At 38.1% G+C, this 23,915-nt stretch overlaps 2 protein-coding genes across 2 annotated transcripts; both read left to right on the top strand.

Moving 5' to 3' along the window:
• The first annotated feature begins 1,763 nt into the window (after positions 1 to 1,763).
• On the top strand, positions 1,764 to 14,929 carry LOC139134131 (uncharacterized). Its single transcript, XM_070701049.1, has 4 exons — positions 1,764 to 2,067; positions 4,436 to 4,591; positions 10,902 to 10,987; positions 12,413 to 14,929. Exons 1-3 carry the CDS (start codon positions 1,908 to 1,910, stop codon positions 10,958 to 10,960), a joined length of 375 nt encoding a protein of 124 aa, XP_070557150.1. The 5' UTR covers positions 1,764 to 1,907; the 3' UTR covers positions 10,961 to 10,987; positions 12,413 to 14,929.
• On the top strand, positions 12,699 to 13,058 carry LOC139133780 (uncharacterized). The gene has a single exon (XM_070700546.1). It carries the CDS (start codon positions 12,699 to 12,701, stop codon positions 13,056 to 13,058), a length of 360 nt encoding a protein of 119 aa, XP_070556647.1.
• Positions 14,930 to 23,915: the final 8,986 nt, after the last annotated feature.

Raw genomic sequence — 23,915 nt, 5'->3', positions numbered from 1 at the left:
ATACACACGCCTCACCTAATCTCCTCCAGGTGTAGGCCGATCAGGTGTTTCTGACGATGATGCCCACGCTTCAGCTTGCAGTAGGGCCTTTGTCCTTGATAAGTCTTGCAAATACGGACCGTACATCACGTTTTTATTCTGTTCAACACCCACTACATTTTATTCTCTACGTACTGTGCACATAGCCTGTCAACCTACTCGTCCGTACGTCTGTCTCTATGCAAGCTGGTCGTCAGTTTCATTTGTGAGTTGGGTATTTTGTCTGAATGTGCGAAATGGTCTGTCCGTTTGGTAAAATTGGCCAATTTGCCGGTGCGTATGCCACACAGCGTTCGTACATGTCGTCTTTATCATTTTCTTTCTACAAGTTTGCATGACTAAAGGTGAATAATCGTGAAAACAGATTCCTTATCGTCACATCATGTCACAAGAATATAGAAGTTAGGTATTAAACTTAATGCGCAACATCCGAGAAGCGACAGTATATGCACCTTCCAAACTGAATATTGATAATTTCAAGAAGGAAGCATTTTTTGTTTTATGATTTACAAGCATGTTGCCTTTTTGTACTAGGCGACGATAGTCTATCAACCTTTTTCTTAAATGGCGTTAATAATGCAATCTAGAAGAAACAAAGGACTAACAACTTTTTAATTGACACCGATGCGTGAAGCAGGGACGTTGGACTGCCATTGAATAGAATGGGAAGTCCATCTGGATGTAATACACTGTTGACCTACTTTATAGGTATATAGCCTTTATAGCCATACCATGGATACTGAACACAGGCTGAGTCAAAAGCTTTCCAGACGCTACGTTACCCTGTGTGCAGCGACCTCTAACCGTATTATCTCGATGGCAAAAGACCCACGCACCCACTTGCCACCAACCACTGTGTTCCCAGGAACTGTCTCCGTGCTTTCTAAAAGGAAAATCTTTTCAAGCATTAAGAAACGTCTCCACATCGTGGGCTGTATCTCTTCATTTGCTTGAGTCAACGAAAATTCTTTTCTCCGTTATCGAATATTTCACCGGTCTGATAGAAAGTCTACGGCCCGTCCTGTTTTTACCATCGAATCATCAAAACTTGAACTCGAAGAGTTAACGACAATGTACCAGTACCAGTACCAGTACCAGTGTGAACGACAATGTACCTTTGTCATTAATAGAAATGGGGCAGCATAAAACTTGTCATGCATATGATCACATATCGCGGTAACAAAAGTGAGCTTTGATTCTAATGCAACGGTTTCAAGGGCTATTCGCATGCCTGGTATTTTTAATGGAAATGCCCACATAGTAAAGAAAGAGCGCCGTTGATCGTTATTGAGTTAATGTTTGTTCACTATATTTCATTTGCCCGCATGACTTCCCATGCTGTTTTTACTCCAGATATTGTGGTACCCCTGCACGTCCGTCCCAAAGGAATTTCGCACATCGCTGTCTTTTCCAGGTATAACATCAAAAGGATCCCCCCGAATTTAATCGAATCTTTTCCGGTTTACTTGACGATTCCTATCTCCGAACTCAAAACTATGTGACACCAAAAGAACGTCATTAGAAAACCAATTGCCACATAAATAGGTCTGCCGAAAAATTCAAACCAATTTTAGTAGGATTGATTGGTGGCGATGGTTGACTGTCACATACGTCATCGTAATTACTCATAGTTGATATCATTTCCGGGGTTTCACCTAACACGTGATTATCATTGATGTGGTACTGCGTCGCCTTTCATACAAAGAATGTCCCAAGCGTACCATATTCTATCACCTATGCACTATACGTGGGCGTGGCGTGGCCGAATGTATTTAAGACTGTCTAATCTACTTCACTGCCAGACAATCCGAGTTCTTCAAGAGAGCTGGTACTAGTGGTATCACACCAGCAACACAAGGCATTCCATCATGGGTCGATTTTTAAGGCACAGTTTGGTGTTTGCAGTACTCCTCGTTTTTCTGCAAAATGTAGATTCTGACCAGGCAGCAGGCGATGACGTGTACGAGGCTTGCCAGACAGAAATTGAAGCTCTTCAGCAGTGTGCTTCTCGCTCAGCTGGTTTTACAGGTAAGATTTTGTTTGGAAATTTGCCAGTTCATTTTGTAAGTTATGTCATACTACATCGCATCATTTATCGTGATTCTTTGTCAGAGAAAGGTCGGCAGATATCGTGCACAGATATCGTAAAAATCTCTGATTTGAAGTATTATTCTACAACACAGGATACAGACAATCACGATTAATTGTATAACAACCAGCCATGGACTGGTAAACAGAACAAGTGCAAATACATGCATGAGTAGTATCGCAGCATAGCAAGCTAAGATGCATATAGACTTCAAGAGAATGATGAAACGATGGATTTTGTAAAGTAAATTTGCAAAGTACACACTTGTATAAATGTAGCTGTGTGGCAGTGTGTAAAGTTGTCCTTAAAAATGCAAAGTTTTTCCTTCAATCTTCGCCAAACTATCTACTTTTTGAGTATATTTCTCAACCTATTTTTGAGAGGAGACTTCACGTCCATCAAGTATTTCCGTATGCGTCGCGGTTTTCGTGCTGCAGGATGTCTTACATTGGCTTCGAGGCTCACATCTAGGACCGCGTTTTTTTCCGTCCCATAATACACCGGCGATTTTTTAAGACAACATTTCAAGGTCAAAGATCGAAATTCCTTTGTTAGAAAAACACTTTCAAGGCCAGATGTCTATTTCCTGTGTATGTGTAAAACTTATGCCGCTTCATGGAAAATCAATTTTTAATTGTCGACTGCTAAATGTCTTATTTTTTTTAAAACACGCACTTTCCATACCACGAATTTGACGATAACCTGAGTGAATTGATTCTATATCAGAGTTGAAGGGATTCGCCTAATTGACGCAAAATCCTGGAATTTTACCGCCGTGCCTTGTCATGGTGGGAGAAAATTCGTTGATGGACCCCTACCCGCGAAAGTATGCCGACTAGACGCCGGGTATTAACTTGTCAACCTAATTTTCATGTGTATAGCCCAACTGGTTGCTGAAGTAAACAACATTTGTAGATTTATGCAGACAAATGTCTAATTGACAATGTGAAAGCACGGCGATCAAGATGACCACCAGAGAGATTATTTAGATTTTAGGAGGCAAATATGGACTCCTACAAATGACCACTTATAATCTTTATTTTTCTGGTACAGAGTCATGAAACCAAATACTAGTATGTCTCAAACAATGTTGTTCTCTCAGCTTGATGTATTGAATGTATAGGCATCATAGAAAACTCCATTTCACAAGTAATTTCACGACTTGGCAAAGACATTAATACTTTCCCTAAAAGTAATGCGCCAGTCACTAAGAGAACATTTGGCGATTGGCTTACTGTAAATTTCAAACTTGCGACCTTGAATTATTGTGCAAGTGAAATGCCAGCGATGGATGTTCTCAGAAAACTTGTACAAGTTTGATGTTCTCAGTATTGTGCCAACGCCTTTTTGTGCGCATTTCGTTTTCGCTTCAGCGTACACGCAAAAACCTGCCTTTATTGAATAACAAGGTTTGCTTTGACCGAAAGATAAAAATGTTTTATCATTCGTATCACAAGATTGGCGAAATGTGTAAATAATTCAAATGTGAAATTACGGACACTCTCTGTTGTACAGTAAATCTTTCAACAACCATCCCACGGATCCCATGCAAAAACTCATTTCATTTGCTTAGATTTCACGCTATAGAGACACGCGGTCACGGTTCAAAGCCCCGGTCTTGCACAGACACCAGTTCTTCAGAATTTGTGAGTTTGACTGACAGATATGAGATTTAAAATGTCAATGGGTTCCATCCAATTTCAATTAAAAACCCATGACAATCTACGGGAGTTTCGGAAAGTCCATCAAGCGAAAACAAGTGATGACAATGTAATTTGATTAACACATTTTCCGTCGCTATGTTCAGTAGGCAGCCCAATAAAAAAACAGCCCTAGCCGGGTAGAAGTCGGAAGGGGACGATTACAACTAGGCATAAGAGAGGCATTCAGCAGTTGGGCAATATGACATAGACATGGATAATGACCTATTATAAACCATTTTAAACTGTCTATCAAACAAAGAAGATGCAGATGGTAAAATTATAACCTAATATCTTTGAACTGCAATAATTAGGAGTTTAATATAACATGAGCAGTGTTAAGTATACTCATAAATTATTTTAAACGCATATATCATAAAAATATGTCATCTATTATATTGTCATCGATTGTTTTAATTTGTTAGGGCAAACGATAAGACTATAAAGCGATTAGTCGAACAAACATGATCAAATAACCTATAAAATCCCCCTTTCTCCGGTAAAATTGTCGCTGGATGACGAGTTACGAACCATGTCATTACAGTGATTAGTTTAATTTGACAGTCTATTTTTTAAAGTAACTGAACCACACCTTTCTTGGTTGCAGCTCGCCTCACAACGCTGAACACATTTGGAAGATTTGGTCCGCAGTCGCTGGGCAATTTCTACAAAGACCAAGACCATGAACGCTTGGTTACCTTAGATAGTGGTATTCAAGAACTCACAATACCCTATACGGGTGATTACGTCATAGAAGCGGCAGGTTGGTACTTCGTTCTTGGTTACTCATGTGGAACTGTGATTGTAAAACGGACTTACCAGTATTTATTTATTTAGTTTATTTAAGAGTTGTGTGAGATAAAGATGAATATTGGTATTGTTATGACGTGTGCAGTGGCTATTTTCAGGTGCCGCCAATTGCTAATTTTCATCAATTTCGCAAAATCATCACAAAACATGTTTTGAAGGCTGATATACCGATTTTACTTATTTTTGTCCTAAAATTTGGAGGGAGAGCTGTTCGTAACTGCCTTCCCACTGGCATACACGGAAAATGTGCCTTCCTACTGAATTGTAATGCCCACTGTCCTCCATCTATAGTCTGCCCGCTCTCCACTCCCCACAGCAATTCAAGCTCCCCACTGCCCTCTCCCACTACTGAAATTCCCCAATGCCCAAGATGACCACTTGGCAACCCAGATCAACACAAAACCGCGCCAGCAGCCAGCAGTATACCTTGGAACATTGCTCCCCTTTATGTTAGGCGTTTAATCTCCCCAGAAGTTCTATCAACCATTCCCATCCCTCTACGTATTTCTAGTATCCACTGTCAAAATGTTCTTCCCGCCCACTAAAACAATTGAAATTTCTTCCCCACCCAAACCGTTGATCAGTTTTTAAATTTGCCCGCCTGCTGAAAAACTTCGCACGAACACCTTTTTGCACGAACAGCTTAATTGGCGGCACCAGTATTTTTGTCTTTGCGTTTTGTCACTTATTGCGTGACCTTTGTCTGTCTGTCGCCATTACGTTGCAAATATGAACCTGCTCTACAAAAATCGACATCTGACAGAAAAGAGTAGGCGCAATATCCTCTTTCAGTGATTAGATAAGTTTTCTAACTGAAACGTCCTCCCATACTGCTGACATGTAAGCTTGCGAATACGAGAACACAAAGCCTGATCTCCCACTTTAATGATCTTCAGTTGGGTGTAGCTCCTTACTTGACGTAATCCTATCCCCGATGCATGAAAAAAAAAACTTCAAAGTGTTACGGCAGAATGCGCCTCTCAATCCTTTACATTACCTCTTTGGTCTGCCACTTGCAGGGGTTCATTTTGAAGCTTATGGAGTACGTAAAGTTTTCACTGGCTTATTTGATAGAAAATCGAAAATTTATTTTTCCCCAAGGATGGCGGCCATTTTGAATTTTAAGCGTCTGTAAATATCGGCAATCTGTTTCTCTAATATCAAATTTTGCGCGGTGACCCCTGATTTTTATTCCTTACTTCGAAAGGGAATGTTTACAAGCTTGCTTAAACAAAGTTTGAACAAATTTTTTAAGAAGTCGTTCAATTTGGAGGCGCGTACTGCCTTAATGATATAGATAAACCTTTTACCACTGAAAGTGATCCCGTCTAGGCATAGAGAACGATTAATAGTAGCAAAAATACGAAAGGGACGATATCGTGATTTGATTGAGAAATTCATGTTCGTTCAACCCGGATGGTGTGCCAGTCTGTGGTGGTGATGACCCACTCGAACATTCAGGCAGGGGTGGGTGGGGGTGGTCATGATAATCTATTGTCTCACGCAGAATTCAGAAAATTGCCTGCCAAAGATTACAGGAATATCCGGACCATTAGCTAGATCCTTTGATCAGGTGATCAGAATTACAATTCGCAATTTTGCTTCTGGAGTTTCGATATATTTCGCTCACACTTGCTACGGATATATTCTCATAGCAAAAGCGTTTTTAGTTGTCTCAGATATGTAGGGATTTCTGAACTAGTCGACGCCCGTTGCCTTTGTCTGTCTATTAGTATGTGTGTATATGTGTTTGTGTCTCCATGTGCTTGTCTGTCTACTAGTATGTGTGTATATGTGTTTGTGTCTACATGTGCTTGTCTGTTTGCAGTACTGTACGAAGGGAGTGAGACAGACAGAGCATGTAAACTTTTTTTCAGAACTGTCCATATTTTTAAAGAACTATTTTAACAATTTATATTTTAATTCGGCATATTTCCATTACGACAAAAATCTAACGATAGTTCATGCTCTATATGCGATGAAATTTAGTTTAAAATACTGTCTTTAGTACTCTAGGTATAGGCTGGTGTGAAAATGGGGAGGTGGCAAAGATCACGGTGATTGCAAGGCCCAAGCAGTAAAAGTAACCGATCTTTGAAACAAGAATCTCTACACAACCGAAGACTAAACTTTTCATGAACAAAGTATTTTCGCTGAGTTCTTGTAGAAGAACATGTGATATTTTCCGAGACTATTTAATTGTCATTTTCATATTAAAGAGCCCATCTTACTGGTCGTAGATGAAGTGCGATGAACGCGCAAGGGAACACGTTAACGATGTAACACATAGGTCAAAATTCATTTCAGGCCAAAGTTCAACCTTATGAACGTTCCTAAGGACACGTTATGTGTCACTTTACGTTAACTTTACACAGAGCTTCTAGTTTTTGAACGATCCAAACATTTGTTTGTTTAACGTTCCCATCCACCCACAATATTTCGATAAGTAACATAGTCTTATTGACACGAACACGAGGAGCCAAGCATACACCACCCAGCGTGTTTGATGATTCACTGAAGAACAAACTCGTAATCCAGTAGGGATAGGTTTGTCGTATGTACAAGTTTACACCTGTTGCAACAAGTCCTTACGATATACGGTTATTAATCATGATGGAGGGAGGGCAGATTTTTGAGGCATGTCTTTTCTTGAACGGGACCCTTCGTGACTTTCTTATTGGGCGTGCCATGACAGATGACGTGCTAAAATTACGCATTCGCAATTATTTCGTCATCAAGTTAGAAATAATGCCGTGTAGAGGTGCTGGTAGTGGAGTCGCTATTTCACCTAAAACCAGTCCGCCCAAAGAACGCCAACGATAGGGAAAGAGTACCAGACGACTTCGTGGCAAAGTTTGGCGGCAGTAGGGTTTAAGAACCTAGTACATGGTAATATAATCCACACATAATTTACAGAATATGAAACCGAGTTAAAATTTACGAGTGAAACAAACTGACGCGAGTAAACAGTGCATGTACGGTGGACATCGACAATTAATGGTATCTTTGTGAAAACGGTGAGAAATGACTTCATGCCATTCGGACATGATGACCGCCATTCGACATTTTCGCACGAGATAAAAATAGACCAAGTAGTGACCATCATTTCATTTAGAAGTGAAATGGCATAATTATAAAGTACCAACGAAATTTTCATATATTTTTAGTGTTTAATTAATCTTCAACTAACCCGCTATATACATGCTAATAATAGTTTAGTTTCTCGTTCGCGATACTATGTCATGAATTCCGATTCAACTATAGATATTCATCGAATACACGTGTGTTCAAGGGAGTCTCCAGTGGTGATGTTAAAATTCTTGTTATTGGGTTCGTAATAGTTTTGACTCCACATCGTTTTAACGAAATGCCGGGTATCAAAATATCAAGTTACACGCGAAATCAAGCAAAGTGATAGCAGTTTCAAATTCTTCATGTCTATTTTTGGCTAGTTACTAGAAGAGAGTGAAGTAAGAATTTAAAAAAAACCGGAAATGGTCAGAATGCTCCTGCTTCTGGCCTTGGTATAAACGGTCGTCAATTCGCAATGGACGGTCAATTTGAAAATGTTTAGTCTGCGCATTGTAGCCTGATGGGAAATATTAAATTTCTGCATCGGAATGAGTTCATGGTACACGATATCTACGTGTGTTACCTTATCTGCTGGGTGTGAAACGATACATATCAGGCTGACCGTCTGCTTCTCTCGTGAATTGGGAAAAAATGAAATTAATTTTTCAGTAGGATCTTCCCTACTTGGTCACCATTTACCATGATTCGATAGCCCTATTTTGATTTCAAGAGCCAACGAATGACGTGAAAGTTCGGAATTCAGGCCTACTGCAAGAATGTTGAAAACATTCAACTCCGACTCTTCGCTCCAGTCAGCAATAGCGTGGAACGGACTGCCGCGCCGTGGCACTGTGCCAAATTCCTTTGACCCGGAACAATTAAGGAAAAGGATTTTCTCGACCTAGGGGACTAAACTGACTCGCGCGCGTTCCTTCTCCATACAAGGAAGTCCGGATGACCCTTTGTTGAATGAAAATACGCCGTTTACGTGGTCAAAACGTAACAAAAGATAACCTCGTGACGCAGCGGTCCCCCATCATTACAAGACTTTCAAGTTTACCAGAATTCCTCACCCCCTTGTTTTAAATTATTTTTTAAACAGCGAAGCACATTCTTCTCAAGATTAGTAATCGGTTGTCGTAAAAATGATTCAGGTTTTTACGTTTTCCCTGTTTCTCCCAAATAAAGTATTTGGATTCATGTAACCCTGGGGGGAGGCGGTCGGTCGATGGTTGTTCGACTGGCTCCAACCTCAATCTGTCAATAGGTCGCAGCCACAGCAGAATTCGAGATGTGGACGGATACGGCATAATCACGATGGTGTACGTGTTCTTCGTCATCACTGTCCTTCTTTGTCCAGTCTTATCACGTTTAGGCGGCTTATCAATGATTGACTTTGACGTTTAAGATGGCCATGGTACATCTTCACTTATGTTTTACTGCTTCCTACTCAAATTTTCTCGAAAAGCCCGGAGCTCAAGATGAATCAGAACGCTTAAAAGTTAGATGACCGAAAAAAATTGATCTAAGTCCTTTTAATATAAACCTGTTTAAGATCAATAAAACCACTTGACAAGACATTTACTACATTTCACTATTATTATTATTATTATTGTTGTTGTTGTTGTTGTTGTTGTTGTTGTTGTTGTTGCTTTGATTCGATCGATTATCGACATTTACGCATTGAATGCTGCTGCAATTGTTGTTTCATGTATTGAGTAATAGCGGTGTACTTTATCGCCCTATAACGTATGGTGAAAAAATGGTGATGATGATGATGATGATGCATTATCATCATCATCATCATCATCATCATCATTATCATCATTGAAACACAACTTCCAAATATACATCCACAATCCTCTGTCAAGAATGTTAGCAGCAGTGATATGAAAACCAAACGCGCGCACAGCTTATCGAGTTGTTCAGTTTATTCGGCGAAGAAACGGGGGAAATGGCCCTGGCAAAGACTGGTAACTGGATCTCTTCTCCGATTTTACGGCTACCAAAATGATTTAGAAATCTACGTTGAACCGCAAACTAGGCGAAAGAATTACGGGCACCGTCCTCAGTCAAGGTCTTTCGACCTCATCTCCATTAAAATAAACAGTCATTTTTCCTCAAAGGCAATTTCGGGTGACAGTGAAATTACAAACTGGTTCCTTCCGTCAAAAATGAAGTACGTGACATTTCCCGAATAAAAACCAAGTTCAGCGCACTCCAGATTATGAGTCGTACAATTTTCGGAAACGCAGCAAAGCTACACGACATGCAGGCTGGTGTTTAATACAGCGCCAGTTCCTTCCTTGCTATCGGAGATACCACTTGCCATGCTTCAATGGCGATGGCCATTAGTAATATTGCCCAATTCCTTTTTCAAATTAAAGACCAGAAGTGACATATTGTTCGGATACAGTTAGTAATTGAAATCCATTACTTCCTAAGGAAACCGCTTTTGGTAGAGTGAGCGTTATTTTTTTTTGAAGTTGACTAAGTTTCCCCGCATGAAACATTCAACTTGCCTTCAAAAACACCTGTCACCGGGTAGGAATGTGTTGGTTGGGAAGGTCTTTTCACCAGTGAAGTTCACTGGCCGCGGTCACCAACAAAATATTGTCATGTTCACATACTTCGAAATTTTGACTCTGGAACCGAGTGACGACAAGGCGATGGTCACAAAATAAGTTCAGATAAACCATTTTTGTTTGCATTAGCAGAAAGTTTTCTTTGGTTATAACTTTACCGGTTCCTTTTTTAGAAACAGCCTTGACGGAAAAAAACAGGGTTTATAAGAAGTAGAAACTGTGTTTTGTCTTTGTCGTTTATACACATTTCCTGTCGGAGCACAAAGTATCTAAATCACAGTTCCACCATCAACTGCAGGGACTCTCTAAACGTAACTAATGTTGTTTATCATCTGGTGATAATTTCTCCGAAAAACATTTGGGTTGCGAAAACTTAAAAAAGAGCTACGTAACATTGTCTGAAGCCTTTATCGTTTTCGCTAAATTTTGAAAGCACTTCTAGTGGTTGCAATTCTAAACTCTGCTATGGGAGTGAGAAAAAGTGTCACTTGGAACAGTCAGTATTACTGTTTCATATGGCAAAACTACATACGATAAAACATTACAAAGTATTCATTCATAACTTATATCACTTTATCAAATTGCTCAAATTCTGTTTCTTTGTAGGTGCCGCGGGTGGATACGACGGGAAGCTTACAAACAGTATCGTGGAAGAGGGGCGTTGATCCGTGGGACAGTCCACTTAAGAAAAGGTGAGGCACTTGACCTTGAAGTCATTCATGTCAGAGCTTGGTGCCAATAAATTCAAAGTAGAACTTCCCATGTAGGCAAAAGGTTGAATCAGTGAACACACACCTCTGGATAAAAATACTGTCAGAGTTTTATGGCAGATAGGTGTATTCAATCTGGTACTCAATCCCCCACCTTTCCACCCCTCACTTTCCCTAGTGCAAAATGGTGTGTCCGCTGTTACTTTCTTCGATTATTCTAGTAGGACGCTGACTAGAATTTACAAAAACAGCCCCTGTTTATGTTTTTAATTTCAAAATTTGACGTCAGTCTCACACCATTTGTGAAAACAGTCAAAAATGTTTACGGTCCACTGCAGTTGTTCTGGCGCAAACGTTATCGAGCGAAAGTGCAAAACATGGTCTTTGTTAACACTTCTCACCCATGACGTCACCCGATGAATGAAGCACGAAACCTGATACAGTCGTAACTTAAGAGTGGCGCAAACGAATTCCTTCGAGATGACGTCATAGCTTAGCCTGTCCTCTGAAATTAGGTCACCATTGTCGGATAACTAGATCTTGTGTTGCGAGTGGCGCCACCTTTGAGGCGGCCTTATGCCTCCAGTTAACAACCACACCATGCGTCGATACCGAGGAATGTAATTTAAAACAGGAAGAGCATTTCCTTGACAATAAAAACATCCCTTTGGCGAATTGTTTACTGACATCGTTAAATATTTGATAAGATTCAAGAAAATCTTGTACTACCATTTTCGATGAGTAAATAAATGATTTTACCGATTTGGAAAGTACAAAACCAAGAAAAACATTAGTTCAATTCCTTGTACACTATACTACTTTCATTCGTTCACATCATACTACTTTCATAAAAAGAATAATAAATATTACCAAATTATGATTATTTTAATATGGCATGAAAATGTTGATTGAACAGGAGAATTCCTAGTCTGTTTGCTGTTTATGATGGCTTGATTTTTAAGTGTTTCCTTACAAACTTTGAATTTGTCAGCTGGTGAGCTGACAAGCCACCGACAAGACTGACAAGCTACCGAACAAGCAAACTTGACATTTGTAAACCACCCATGGTGGTATCATTTTAATCAGAAATCTATTGAAACAAAATATTCGATCTATCATAAATAGAACGAGTTCATCACACCCTGCCATCTCAGAAACTTTACCGTGTAGACTTTTAATACCCATAGGTACATAAAACATCCAAGGTCAGTTATGACGTCATTAATATTTCTGCCCATGTTTCTTCGAATTTCCCTTGTTATTTTGCAATTCTTTGGACACGTGATGGTATAAAATGCAACATTTTAGCACGTGAATTGTCTGCGCTCCCTTGGAAGTGAAACATCTTTCCTGTATTACCTTGTGTTAGAATGTGAATTCTATATTCTGTCTTCCTTTTTGCTATAGGAACAACGTTACGAATATTGGTCGGCCAGGAGAGTGTAGATGGTTCGAGTAATTTGTCAAGTGGAGGCGGAGGAGGAACGTTCGTTATACATGAGGATAACACACCAATTATCATCGCCGGTGGCGGGGGAGGGAGTTTCTGGCAGAGCAGAAGAGACCCTCTGTGCGACGGTACAAAGGCGAATGCAGGCAATCCTGGTGGTGGACGCGGCTTCAGTGGTGGGGAGGGTGGACAAGGGGCGCCCTCAGTCAATTATAAATACGCCGGTGGGTGGTGTGTGGAGGTATGAATAGCAACGGAGGGGGATGGCACAATAACAATGGAAAGCACGGCGGTTTTGCATTTCTCAATGGCGGTAACGGTGGAGAAGGCGGTAATAACAATTTGAATGGTGGGTTTGGTGGTGGCGGTGGATCCAGATCTGGTGGTGGCGGGCCAGGCGGTGGAGGCGGATATTCCGGTGGGGGTAGCGGTGATTATTATACTGGAAGTTGCGCCGGAGGTGGTGGCTCGTTCAATAGTGGGAGAAATAAATATGAACAGAGTGGTGCGAATAACGGACCAGGTTACGTCATTATTACAAGAGAATTTTCAGGTTCAATGACAAGAAATGCCTTCAATAGCATATTAGGTGGTCGTAAATAATCACTCAATACAGACTCGTCTTTCCGAGTCCTTATTTTAAAAACAATGGGAGAGAAAAACAACATCAGAAGCACGTTTGCTCTAATAATGTGCTAGATATATGAAGGTCATATCAGATTAAAGTCTATGGACTTGAACTACCTCAATTACGGCCGTTCAATGAATGGACCTACTCATCCTACCGGAAAGTACTAGTGCGACCCGGTGATACGTGAGTCGGAAGGCTGTTAAAAGTACGCCACCAGCGTCAAGAACTGTAAATTGCACATATTGTGCATGGTAAATTTTGTCGCATCCGCCACAAGGCGTGTATGTAGTAGATTTGAGTTGTTAGAGTACTTTTTTCTCTTTATCTAGACAGAATCATAGACAAATACTTCCTTAACTTAACTTGAAGTGGTTTTAAAAAATCACAGGTTTTTAATTTTTCTGTAAATATTCGCAATAAAGTATTTAAAATTATGATCAATGATTCAGTTGTGCAGCAGTTGATGATTCTATACAAAGAGAAAAATCTATGGCTAAGAAAACAATTTTGTTTCTCATTCTTGTGCCTCATCTAAACAAACCATACCTGTCTTTTGTTTTTAAATGCTCACTTGGAAAAGATAAATCTGAGAAATGACAGTGTTCTAAAGACGACAGAAAGAACTGGTCAATTGAAGAGCAAACATAAACTTCACTGCAACCCTGTCAAGCAACTGGAATATTGTAACATAATTTCTTGCCATTCCTTAACAGCTTAAGGCTAGCTAGGATTGCACCTTTCCTCCCAACCCTTACAAATGCAACAATGTGTACACCGGGCTGACAGGAATCCCAATGAGTTTGAATTTCTTCTTTAGGGTTAGCTGGTTAGCTGTGTAAATGGATACACATTTCTTTGATATCAGAAATCACTGCTTTCCACAGTAATGTTTTGCATCTGCTTAAACCTGTTAGGCCATTTATTCATCCACATTAATTACAATAAAGGGAATTTCAGGAAATTGGACAAGTCAACTAACATCCACTACTTAGGGGAGTAGTTGACCTCTTTGGCATTTTGCCTGGAAGAAAAGTCTGGACACATATAGCTCAAAGTGTTAGTGCTTTAGAAGTCTTTCCCCATTAATGTTTTCTTGTATTTGTAGAACAGTTTCCTATTTTTACTTCTCAAGTAATTTAGAAATGTCTAGAGTTCAAGTTGTGAAGATAGCATTTCTGTGTGCAATGTCCAGTGTCTTTGTCCACAACAGTTACTGAATTTGAGAACAAATTAAGAAATGTTTCAGGATTGACCTACAATCATACAGAGAATGATTTTGAGTTTTCACATGTACAGGGTTTTTTTTAATGGCCATGCCTAAAGCCACAATCATTTAAGTAGAGTTTGTATCATAGTGGAATGCACACACAGTTACTGATAAATGCAACTTTATCTTGGTTTTACAATACTTCATTCCTAAATGGACAAGAGCTAACTTTGATAATTTTCACAAGTTTTGTTCCAGAAAAAGTAAAAACTTTCTGCTCTTCTCCTAATGTTGAAAAGCACAGTATACATCTTGTACACATTGTGTACAGTAAATATACAATATCGTTGTTGACAAATAGATTCTAGTCCACACTATAATTTGGCAGACAACACAATGACATCCAACACTCCATGAATGTAGACTATTAATAAAAAGTTTCACACTGGGTTTTTCAACATGATTTTGGAAGCAGAACAAGCAAATGAATTTTGTACTTAGAAGAGACAATAAGAAATGTATCCATCAACATGTTACAGGTTGTGGAGCTTTCACAGAAAAAATCTAAGTTTAAAAAACATCTATGTACACAAAGTTGCAGAGGAACAATAAAAATGTGATTATGGAAATTAACAAGGTGTCTATTTTTTGCATTGCTAATACAATGAACAATGAATGGAGAGTATGGGCAATTCATAGAAACAACATTGTTTATTTACCATTCAGAAATCAACAATATACTGAGAGTCACATAAACGTCTTTTAAAAGTCCTTCAAAAAGTATCAGTTGATAAAGGATGGCCATCGTGGCCAAAGGAAGTATGTTTATCAGGTCCTGTCAATGATCAATATCAGTATCTTTCAAAAGATTACAGTAACAAGCCTATAAAATCACTATGAAAGATAAATGAAAAGATAGGTAATACCATGACTGGTGCAACAATTGAAACTGATAGCCAACAGTGTGTCATATGGAAACAACTATTAACCCTTTGAGCACCAAAGTCTATTTTTGTCCCCTTCATAAAATAAACCCGTCAATTTTTCTCAGATTTTTGCCAAAATTTTGAGAAAAAACTGTAGCCAATGAAATGTTATATCCAGTTGGTCCAAAATTATCAAAAAATTACAGAAAAATTCATAAAAATTGGTGAAATTTTGCACTAAAATTTTGGCAGGAGAAAATTACAGCGCTCAAAGGGTTAATTCCTGAGGTACTGATAGGGAAAATGTGCAATACTGTACTGGTCTTAATCATTTTTAAGAATTCATAGTCATTTCAATAACAATATTTCTATACTGTGAAGTCTTCCATCTCTAAGCTAGAAGCCAAAGAATTGTTTATCAGTCATTTTGCCACTAAGCATTGACTTAGCAGGTAGTCATACATTGTCTGGGTATCTTTAAGTTCAACTTCAAACACTGATGGAATATTTGGAGAAAAATACATTTCAAAATGGATCATGTTGTGTATACATTAAACTTTGGCTTATTTGTCGCATTACATGTACCTCCTATGGGCATCCTTGTGAAAAGCACTGTTGTAGAAGCTGCCATTTTGAGATGAATGTACCTTGCACACAGAAATGCAAGGTCATTGAAAACATATTTTGAAGCTATGATGGACAAAGCAAGTCAAGAAAAGATAGCAGTTACTATGTACTGAAGGAACACATTTTCTTCATAGTCCCCTGACTATAGTTTGGATTCACGGTGTACAGTCATGTAAAAATCATGGCATAGTATTTCAAAAATGTTTAACTTACAGGCCCTCACTGCTGACTGGATCACTTGTCAGCCTTACCATGGAGGTAGGTAGAAAGTCTTTCTTTCTACCTCCATGGCCTTACTAAACTAGAGACCAGTTATGGAACTGCATAGTTATAATAACCCAGTGCTAATAATTAGGATAAAAGCTTGTTCGTTTGATTCTACATTAAACACTTTGGAATACGTCTTGGTCAGTATCTATAATAACAATAACAGTGTTGAGAAATTGATGAGCTGTAGTGCTGTGACCCATGGTTTACCTGTTGCCTGATGAGTACAACATTCTGGGTCTGTGACCTGCACATCAAGAGATTTTCAATACAAACTTAGTGATCAAAGACTAGTGATGGGTAGAGGTCAGCAGGATACGTAGAAGTCAATCATGTCATTGTGATATGTCATATAAACATTTCATTTCACCATTCTGTGCATATTGAATACACATTTTTGAACAAACGACGTACACCCTTGAAGTTGAAATGTCTTCGTTAATGTTTCCTCTTCTTTGAAGGAACACACGTTTTGCATTTCGTCTACGTCTTCAGAACATCTTCACCATTGACAAGGTTGACAGCAATACGGAGTCTGTGTGAGTTTTTGTGAAACGGCGGTAACAAATCATTTGCGATAAATATCATTGTTGTATTTCTATGGTTATGGTAATGAGGGCGAGAAGTAGGAATCGCTGTTCCGATAATGCTTGAAAGGGCTCGAATTCGGCAGTCCAGCAGTTGTGTCAGGTAAAGTAGGGTTAGGGATTTTCATCTGAACAGCCAACGGTGGACAGCACAAATTTGTTCGTTTCTTTAAGAAAGAAAGAACTTAACTCTGCTTAGAGCTGGTCTTCTGGTTTGTCAGGAGGTGGTCCACAAGGCTGTAACAGTTTTTCCATAAGATTGAAGCGTACTCTCGCTTTGCTTTCGTTTTCCGCTAACGCAAAATAGTTCAGCATGTCGTAATGGCCGATGTAGCTACAAAAGCTATCCCTGTGTTGGTTGGTCAACCAGTCCCATTTCGTGGTATCTGCGTGTCCTGTTCCGATATATTTCGACTGTAAATGTTCTAGTTGACTGTGAATGTTGTATCTATCACCCATAGCTTCTATCAAGAAGTGTACTACTACAGAAACGACAGTTTTAGTACGGCTCACAAAACGTTTGGCGTTGTCTTCCTCCACGAGTCAGGTCAGCGAGATCCTTTTGTCATGAAGTATTGCATTTTGCGAACACAATTCAGCAAAATTAGCTGTGGTAGACATGCATATTTCGATCGTATTTAATAAAATTATATGATAAAAATATTGAAATAAAATACGAAAATAAAATGAGTATTATTTTTCATTTGAAAGAGATACAAATTATTGACGAATCTGTGTGCAGAAATGTAGATAGGGCAGGCCCAATCCATACTCCCTAGGTCAACATAGCTGAAAAAATTCAATTAGCAATTTTCAATAACACATACAACTTTTATAATAATATCAGCATCTCTACAAGACTTCATAAGTGAGTGCGTGTTCATTGAACTACTAGTATTTCAATTTGTAGATAAAATAATGGTTTCTCAATTTCCTTTCCATGATCCTGTAAATAAACCCCCATTTACCTAAAGGGTCAAAATATGGCGATCGTACATCCCCAAGAAAAAGAAGTGATCGGTGCAGTTGTCGGCTAATAAGGTAAACGACCGTCTCTATATTTATTCATCAAAACTCCCTGAGTAGACAGCTTAATTAATAGAATCAGTTCTGCAAGCAAAATATCGATCAACCGAATAATCCAAAAATGTAACTTACGGTCAGTAAACTTACCAAATGGAAATTTGCATATGAGTAGTACACCTGCTGCATATTCAAAATATCGCTGTTTATATCCACACTGATCAGAGAGGGTTATGTGCAATATTTGTTGTACGGTAACGTCGGTTTTAGCGGGCTTGCAAAATTGACATTTGGATGGAAAACCTTATCATCATATAGAGTCTATGTTTTTACCAAACAACATATACTGTACATGTGTTAAACCATGGTTAAACGAATCACTATGTTGTTACCCATGACCTTTGATGACACATATCTACGGCTGATGTCATCCTCAACTAATATTGCCTTCTCACCGTCATAGTGGAACAACCTTTGCTATGACGGTATATAATATCCGCATTTCAACCATCTAATGTGTTTAATGTTGTGTCACTTGCAAAGCATAGATTATTTTAGCTCTGCGTGGCAGGGCTGTGTGTTAGCCTCCCACCATTTCAACTCCCATACAAGGTACAGTCAATGTAGAAAGTTGCTTGGAATATTAAATTTACCTGATGTAAACAGCATTTTAAAAGCTATTTAAGTCTAACAACAAAGTTTATCTGAAGGAGAAATTTGCCTGTGATACAGTTCCTACCATTAATCCCATCTTGGCTTCAGTGGATGTTGTATTTATCTGTTGGTCAATATGATTATTTGCTCTGGTATTTTTTGTCTGTAAAATATGTTGAAATACAAGTAATGATCAGTGTTTAATCACTTTCATATGGCATATACTATACAACAGTGCATGAATATGTCTCTCCAAAAAATGGTTTTACCACCAATACATGTATGCTGTTGTTTGTTGACTGTCAGTTTGTCAGAATGGAAGAAATGCTTTTGGAAGTACATCAGTTTTCTTGCATGTCTTCTAATAAGACTGTCAGGGTGTTCATTTTTGGCTGAACGCCGGGCAAACTGACTTTCCATTTGTTGGTTTTGCTTCCTACAAAAATTAACTCATTTCTGCAAGGGAATGCAACTTCTATGAAATCCCTCATTTCCTGACAACCTATTTATGACAATTTTGTCACATATTTGAAACTGTTAATTGAACAACCCCCCCCCCCCCCAATTCCAGCATAAAACTGATAAGGTTACTATAGTGAGATTAATTGCTTCATGGACTACATCAAAGTACCTACATAAGTTTGCTTTCCTCATCATTCTTTATCATGTCATATTTTTATTTTTAGAAGAATTGTAAAGTCCAATGGTATTGTACTGAGCTGCAATCATGTTGTACATCTTCCTGGTTGATACAGGCACTATGCTGAACTTTGACATGAATCTGGCTGTTGAAAGGTAAAGCTTACTAGTTGCTTGAATTTTTGAATATATCCAATTGTTTGTGAAAGGTAACATAACAAATGTCAAAAATATTTTAAGTTGCTTGGTTTTATAGTCAAACTTAACCTAAAACCATTTTGAAAATAGAAATTTAATAGCTTTTTGGAGTAGAACAAGAACTTGCAGATGTATACAAAACAAAAATAGTGAAAAAATCAGTGAAAGTTACATCTACTGTCCCTTAAAATTGCATATGTTTTGATTTTGTCCAAGGAAGGGCAACAGCTGTCAAAAGGGTAGTCATTACAATTTTGTCATCTTCCAAAAGCAGATTTGAAAGTGTTGGTTTGCTCTGTTCTCCTGTTATACCTATCTGTGTTTACAATTTTGTTTATGTTTTTAAGAGATAATAGATTCATGGAAAGACTGCTTGCTTATCATTACTGTGTTCAAAAAATTAAATCATCTTGTTCATATTGAGTTATCAGAGAAGAACAATGCATCCCTTTTGAGGCTGATAGCTGTAAATTTTATGTTTTTACACTATTTTTGTTTCCAGTGGGAATTACACTTTATTGTTCTTCTTACCAAAGCGAGTGCAGAAACACAGTAATCAGCTTGTTGTCAACTCTGCCTCAGTGTTACAGCCAGGAATTTTAAACCAGGGGACACTGTGTTCCACCATGATACCATTTAATTTTGGGGACATTTTGCATTTTGGGGGCAACATGCATCATTGTCAATCAAATTTTGTTTTATTTGCAACAAACTAGTTTCACAGAACAAAATTCAAGTACTGGACTACATCAATATGCTTGAATATCAGGCAATTGTTGCAGTATACATTTGTGCTGCCAATTAGAGGTCAGTACTGTAGTCGGACAACAAACAATTGTTATAATATCAAGTGCAGTGTTTTAATTACTTCTAATTATATCTTCAAAAGTACGTAATTATAACCTCAAAATAACCATGCAAAATAAAGTTATCATAAGTGACAGATATTACTTGCAGTCTACACCCAACACGGATGGCTCATTAGTGCGCCCAAGGTGACCCACAGTACACGAGAACGCAGATAATTGGTTCTGTCTTGGGGAGATTGTTGCATGGGGGCGTCCTGGCTGCAACAGTTTTGCCTGTACACGTTATCGTTGAGAAGTGAATTCTGATCCTGTTTGGAATTCAAATGTAAAACAGTTACAGTGTATATTACAAATGAAGATGCTATGTTGACAAGTTATATAGTGGGTATTGCAACATACTTTGGGGAGTAGAACAAGAATTTGCTTTCAACATACAAAATGAAAATAGTTAAACATAATCCAAAAGACAGCTTTTGGCCCTGTAAAATATTAAGATAGCTTAATTAATGGTAAACCAAGTTCATTCTCATGTATAGCAGTGCTACTGTTTTAATTCTGTAGTAGCACTCTTTGACTTGAGGCTACTTGTACCATTTGTGCAATATCTGCGTTGTTTTTCTATTGTCAAGGAGAATGCAGAACTTTGCCCCCATTAAAGTATCTCTGCAACTTTGTTCCTACTAGGGCCATGTTTGCAACCGGAACAATAAACTCTTAAAATTCAAGCCTTAATTAAATTATTCCTTAACTTGATGACAGGACTGTTCAGGGTCAGTTGTCATTTGACTGTTGTTCGTTGTGTTGTATTATAGGACCATTTTTATGGTGAACTAATCTGATTGAGTGGTTTGGACACACCCTTTGACAAAGTGAAACTACTGTGAGTTTAAGAATACTTGATTGGATAGCTCTCATTTGTCTTGATAATTGTATGTTCTATATTTGAGCAATTCATATTTACCTGATGACACTGTTGTGATTATAAAAAACTTTTAACCAACATGAATTGATATGAAATGACAGCCCAAGGTTGCCATTGCAATTTGCATGTAACAGCTGGCCAAATATTAATATAGTTAACCTGTGTCCAGGCTTCATAGCAACAGGATCAGTGGACCCTGCACCCCTGTCAACATTTATTGAGGTCAAAGTTACGCATTTCTGATCACACTGCTCAACCAAGTCAGATGATGCGCATGCTGTAGTTTCCAAATGTTTTGAATTCCATCACTGCTTTGTACATTTACTGAAGTCCCACAAACTGCATTGACAACTATTGTTTCATAGTGTTTTGATGTTGAAAGGGCTTTATGGGTACATGTACAGAATCTTCTGTTTCAACGTTGAATATGATCATGGACTACTATATAACCTTCAGTTCAATGTTAATTCATTGCACAGATACTTGTACCAATAGACCCTCTGTTTCTAAAGTTTGTGCCTCCATACATTGCAAAATATTCTTAACCTTACCCATCAATGTATTAAAAGTAATATAAATTGTCATGGTAACAGTAATTAATGGTTAAGGTTACAGGTAAGATAAAGCTTAATTTAAGGTTGTGTGATGGTGTTTTTGCTGTCCTGTCACCTATTTTCTTAATACAGGCATGTAGATGTATTTTGCCTGTAAAGATCTGTCAGGAACAGCTGACCTTGATCCACAGGCACACTTTGAAAATGAACTGTACCTCCTCATGTCAAATATTTGGGGTCGTAAAAATCAGCTTAACCCATGTACTGCCAGGCAGTATTATTTCTCTACCGGTATATGCCGAGTTAGTGGAAAGCGGTAGTGCCAAGAGCTATACATATTTTCAAATATCTGGCAAGGTATGTTATGTAATGTAGGTTTACGGACAAAAATCAGTATCTATGTTTTCCGGGACCTTCAAATGTGCAAGTCATTGTAACAATGCAACATATGACATGTTGTTAACCAACTTACAATGGTGACATATGAACTTGGCAGAATACGGGATAATAACAAAAGTATCCTGGAGATTGCCATGATAAACATCAGTGTGACAAAGTAAAACTTCAGATCAAATCAGTGAAAATCACGTTGTGAGATCATATCATTGATGTTGGAAATCAGTCAATACTATTGTGAGATCATACCATAATTCAATTGTGGAAAATCCTCTGTAACATTATCACCATGGGAAATGGTCATGTGATAGGCCCTAGTCAAACATTATGATCAGTTGAACATTACATCATTTCACAGTGACTCATGATACACATGTGACCTACTTTGTAAGCTGCAAGTTTCCTATGAACTCACTTATATATTGAACTGTACAGGGTCTCTCAGTGTAAAAGAAATACTTTAATGAATTTAAAATAATACTTATTTCTTCACAAAGTGTTATCATATACTGGTAGAAGATAGGCTACTGATGTCATAACATGTTAACATACCGGTACATTCAGTATTGAGATTTTTTTTTCACAATTGTTTTTTCCAGGGACATTTTCTTTGTCTTCTCCCTGACATGTCTTATACAAAGCATTAGCCTTGCAAACTCACACAGTGTATGCTATGCTATGTATTATTGATAATCTTGTAGCCTTGATGAAAATTCAATAATAACATTAAACTGTACACACATGCAGAACTGACAAGTTTTCACATTACCTTGAAAGTAAGGGCAGAAACTGTTATTTATAAGCAGGACTAAAGTACAGGAAAAATACATCAAAGCTTATGACATGGATCTTTAACAAATTGAGCATATGTAATGTCACATTTGATTTGTGTTCTAGTTTTGTTGTCCTGAATGATTTACCGGTAAGTAAACAAAGAGACAGTTGATACTCAGGTAAAAGAAAATGATTGAAAAAAAAATGTTGAGTGAGAGAAAAAAGTTTTTCCTAGGTTGTCAATAAAGGTTGATAATAGACCACGGTCCCTCCACCTACTTCTTTTGTGGAGGGAGCGTGGATATGCAGATTATGAGTAATGACTTTCCCATGACCTTTGACCTGTAATTTTTACATAGAGTTGGCTTATTGCAACCAGTCAGCAATAGATAAAAAGAAAGGCAAAGCAAGGCAATTATTTACATTTTTGTTTATGACTTTACTTTTTTAGTATGACTATTGTTGATTTGTTTCATTTGATTGTTTTGTTTCCATCAGTGTAAGTCACTTGCAAGCAGCCATTGCGGATGAATGCCAGATTCCTGTTGACAAACAAGTGTTGTTGATAAGTGGAGGTGAAAATTTGGATCCTGCAATGAGAGTCTGCAGTTATCATGCTGGAACAGTATGTGAATTTTTCTGACTTTTTCATGCAGGCATTACATGTAGCATGATCTGAAAATTTTGAATTTATCATGCTGACTGGCATGTTGTGTGCCATAATTTGAAAATTTTCTAGTTTTCACAATGGTATGTTATGTATATATGATGTGAAGTTTTCTGGTCTTCACAATGGGTGGGTAGCATTGCGTAAAGCACGCCATGTTTCAAGTTGGAATACTACCTTGCCAGGTGTTAACTTTTTTTGTACTTTTACAGCTGGCCTGGTGCATATTATCATATGAAAATTTTATAGTTTTCATGCAGGCATAGTTGTTAGTATCGTGTAAACAGTTTGTAGTTTTCATGACAGAATGGTTGGCAGCATGATGTGAAAAATTTGTAGTTTTTCATGTGGGCATCTTGTGTAATAATATGTGAAAATGTTTTTAAAGTGGATTTTTGGCTTTCTGTCTATTCATGTTATTACATAAAATGTGTGCATGTATAATTCTTTCTAACAAGTCTTCTTCACCAAGTTCCTTCTTTGTTGTTTACCATTACTGACAGAGTCTATCCCAAACACAAGGAAACGTAATGAGTAATTGAATACTTTTAACATTTTCAGGACACCAACCCAATCTTC

Source organism: Ptychodera flava, chromosome 5, assembly GCF_041260155.1.
Source record: "Ptychodera flava strain L36383 chromosome 5, AS_Pfla_20210202, whole genome shotgun sequence".
Lineage (NCBI taxonomy): Eukaryota > Metazoa > Hemichordata > Enteropneusta > Ptychoderidae > Ptychodera > Ptychodera flava.
The sequence above is the reverse complement of the archived record's forward strand: the minus strand, read 5'-3'. Positions and strand labels throughout refer to the sequence as shown.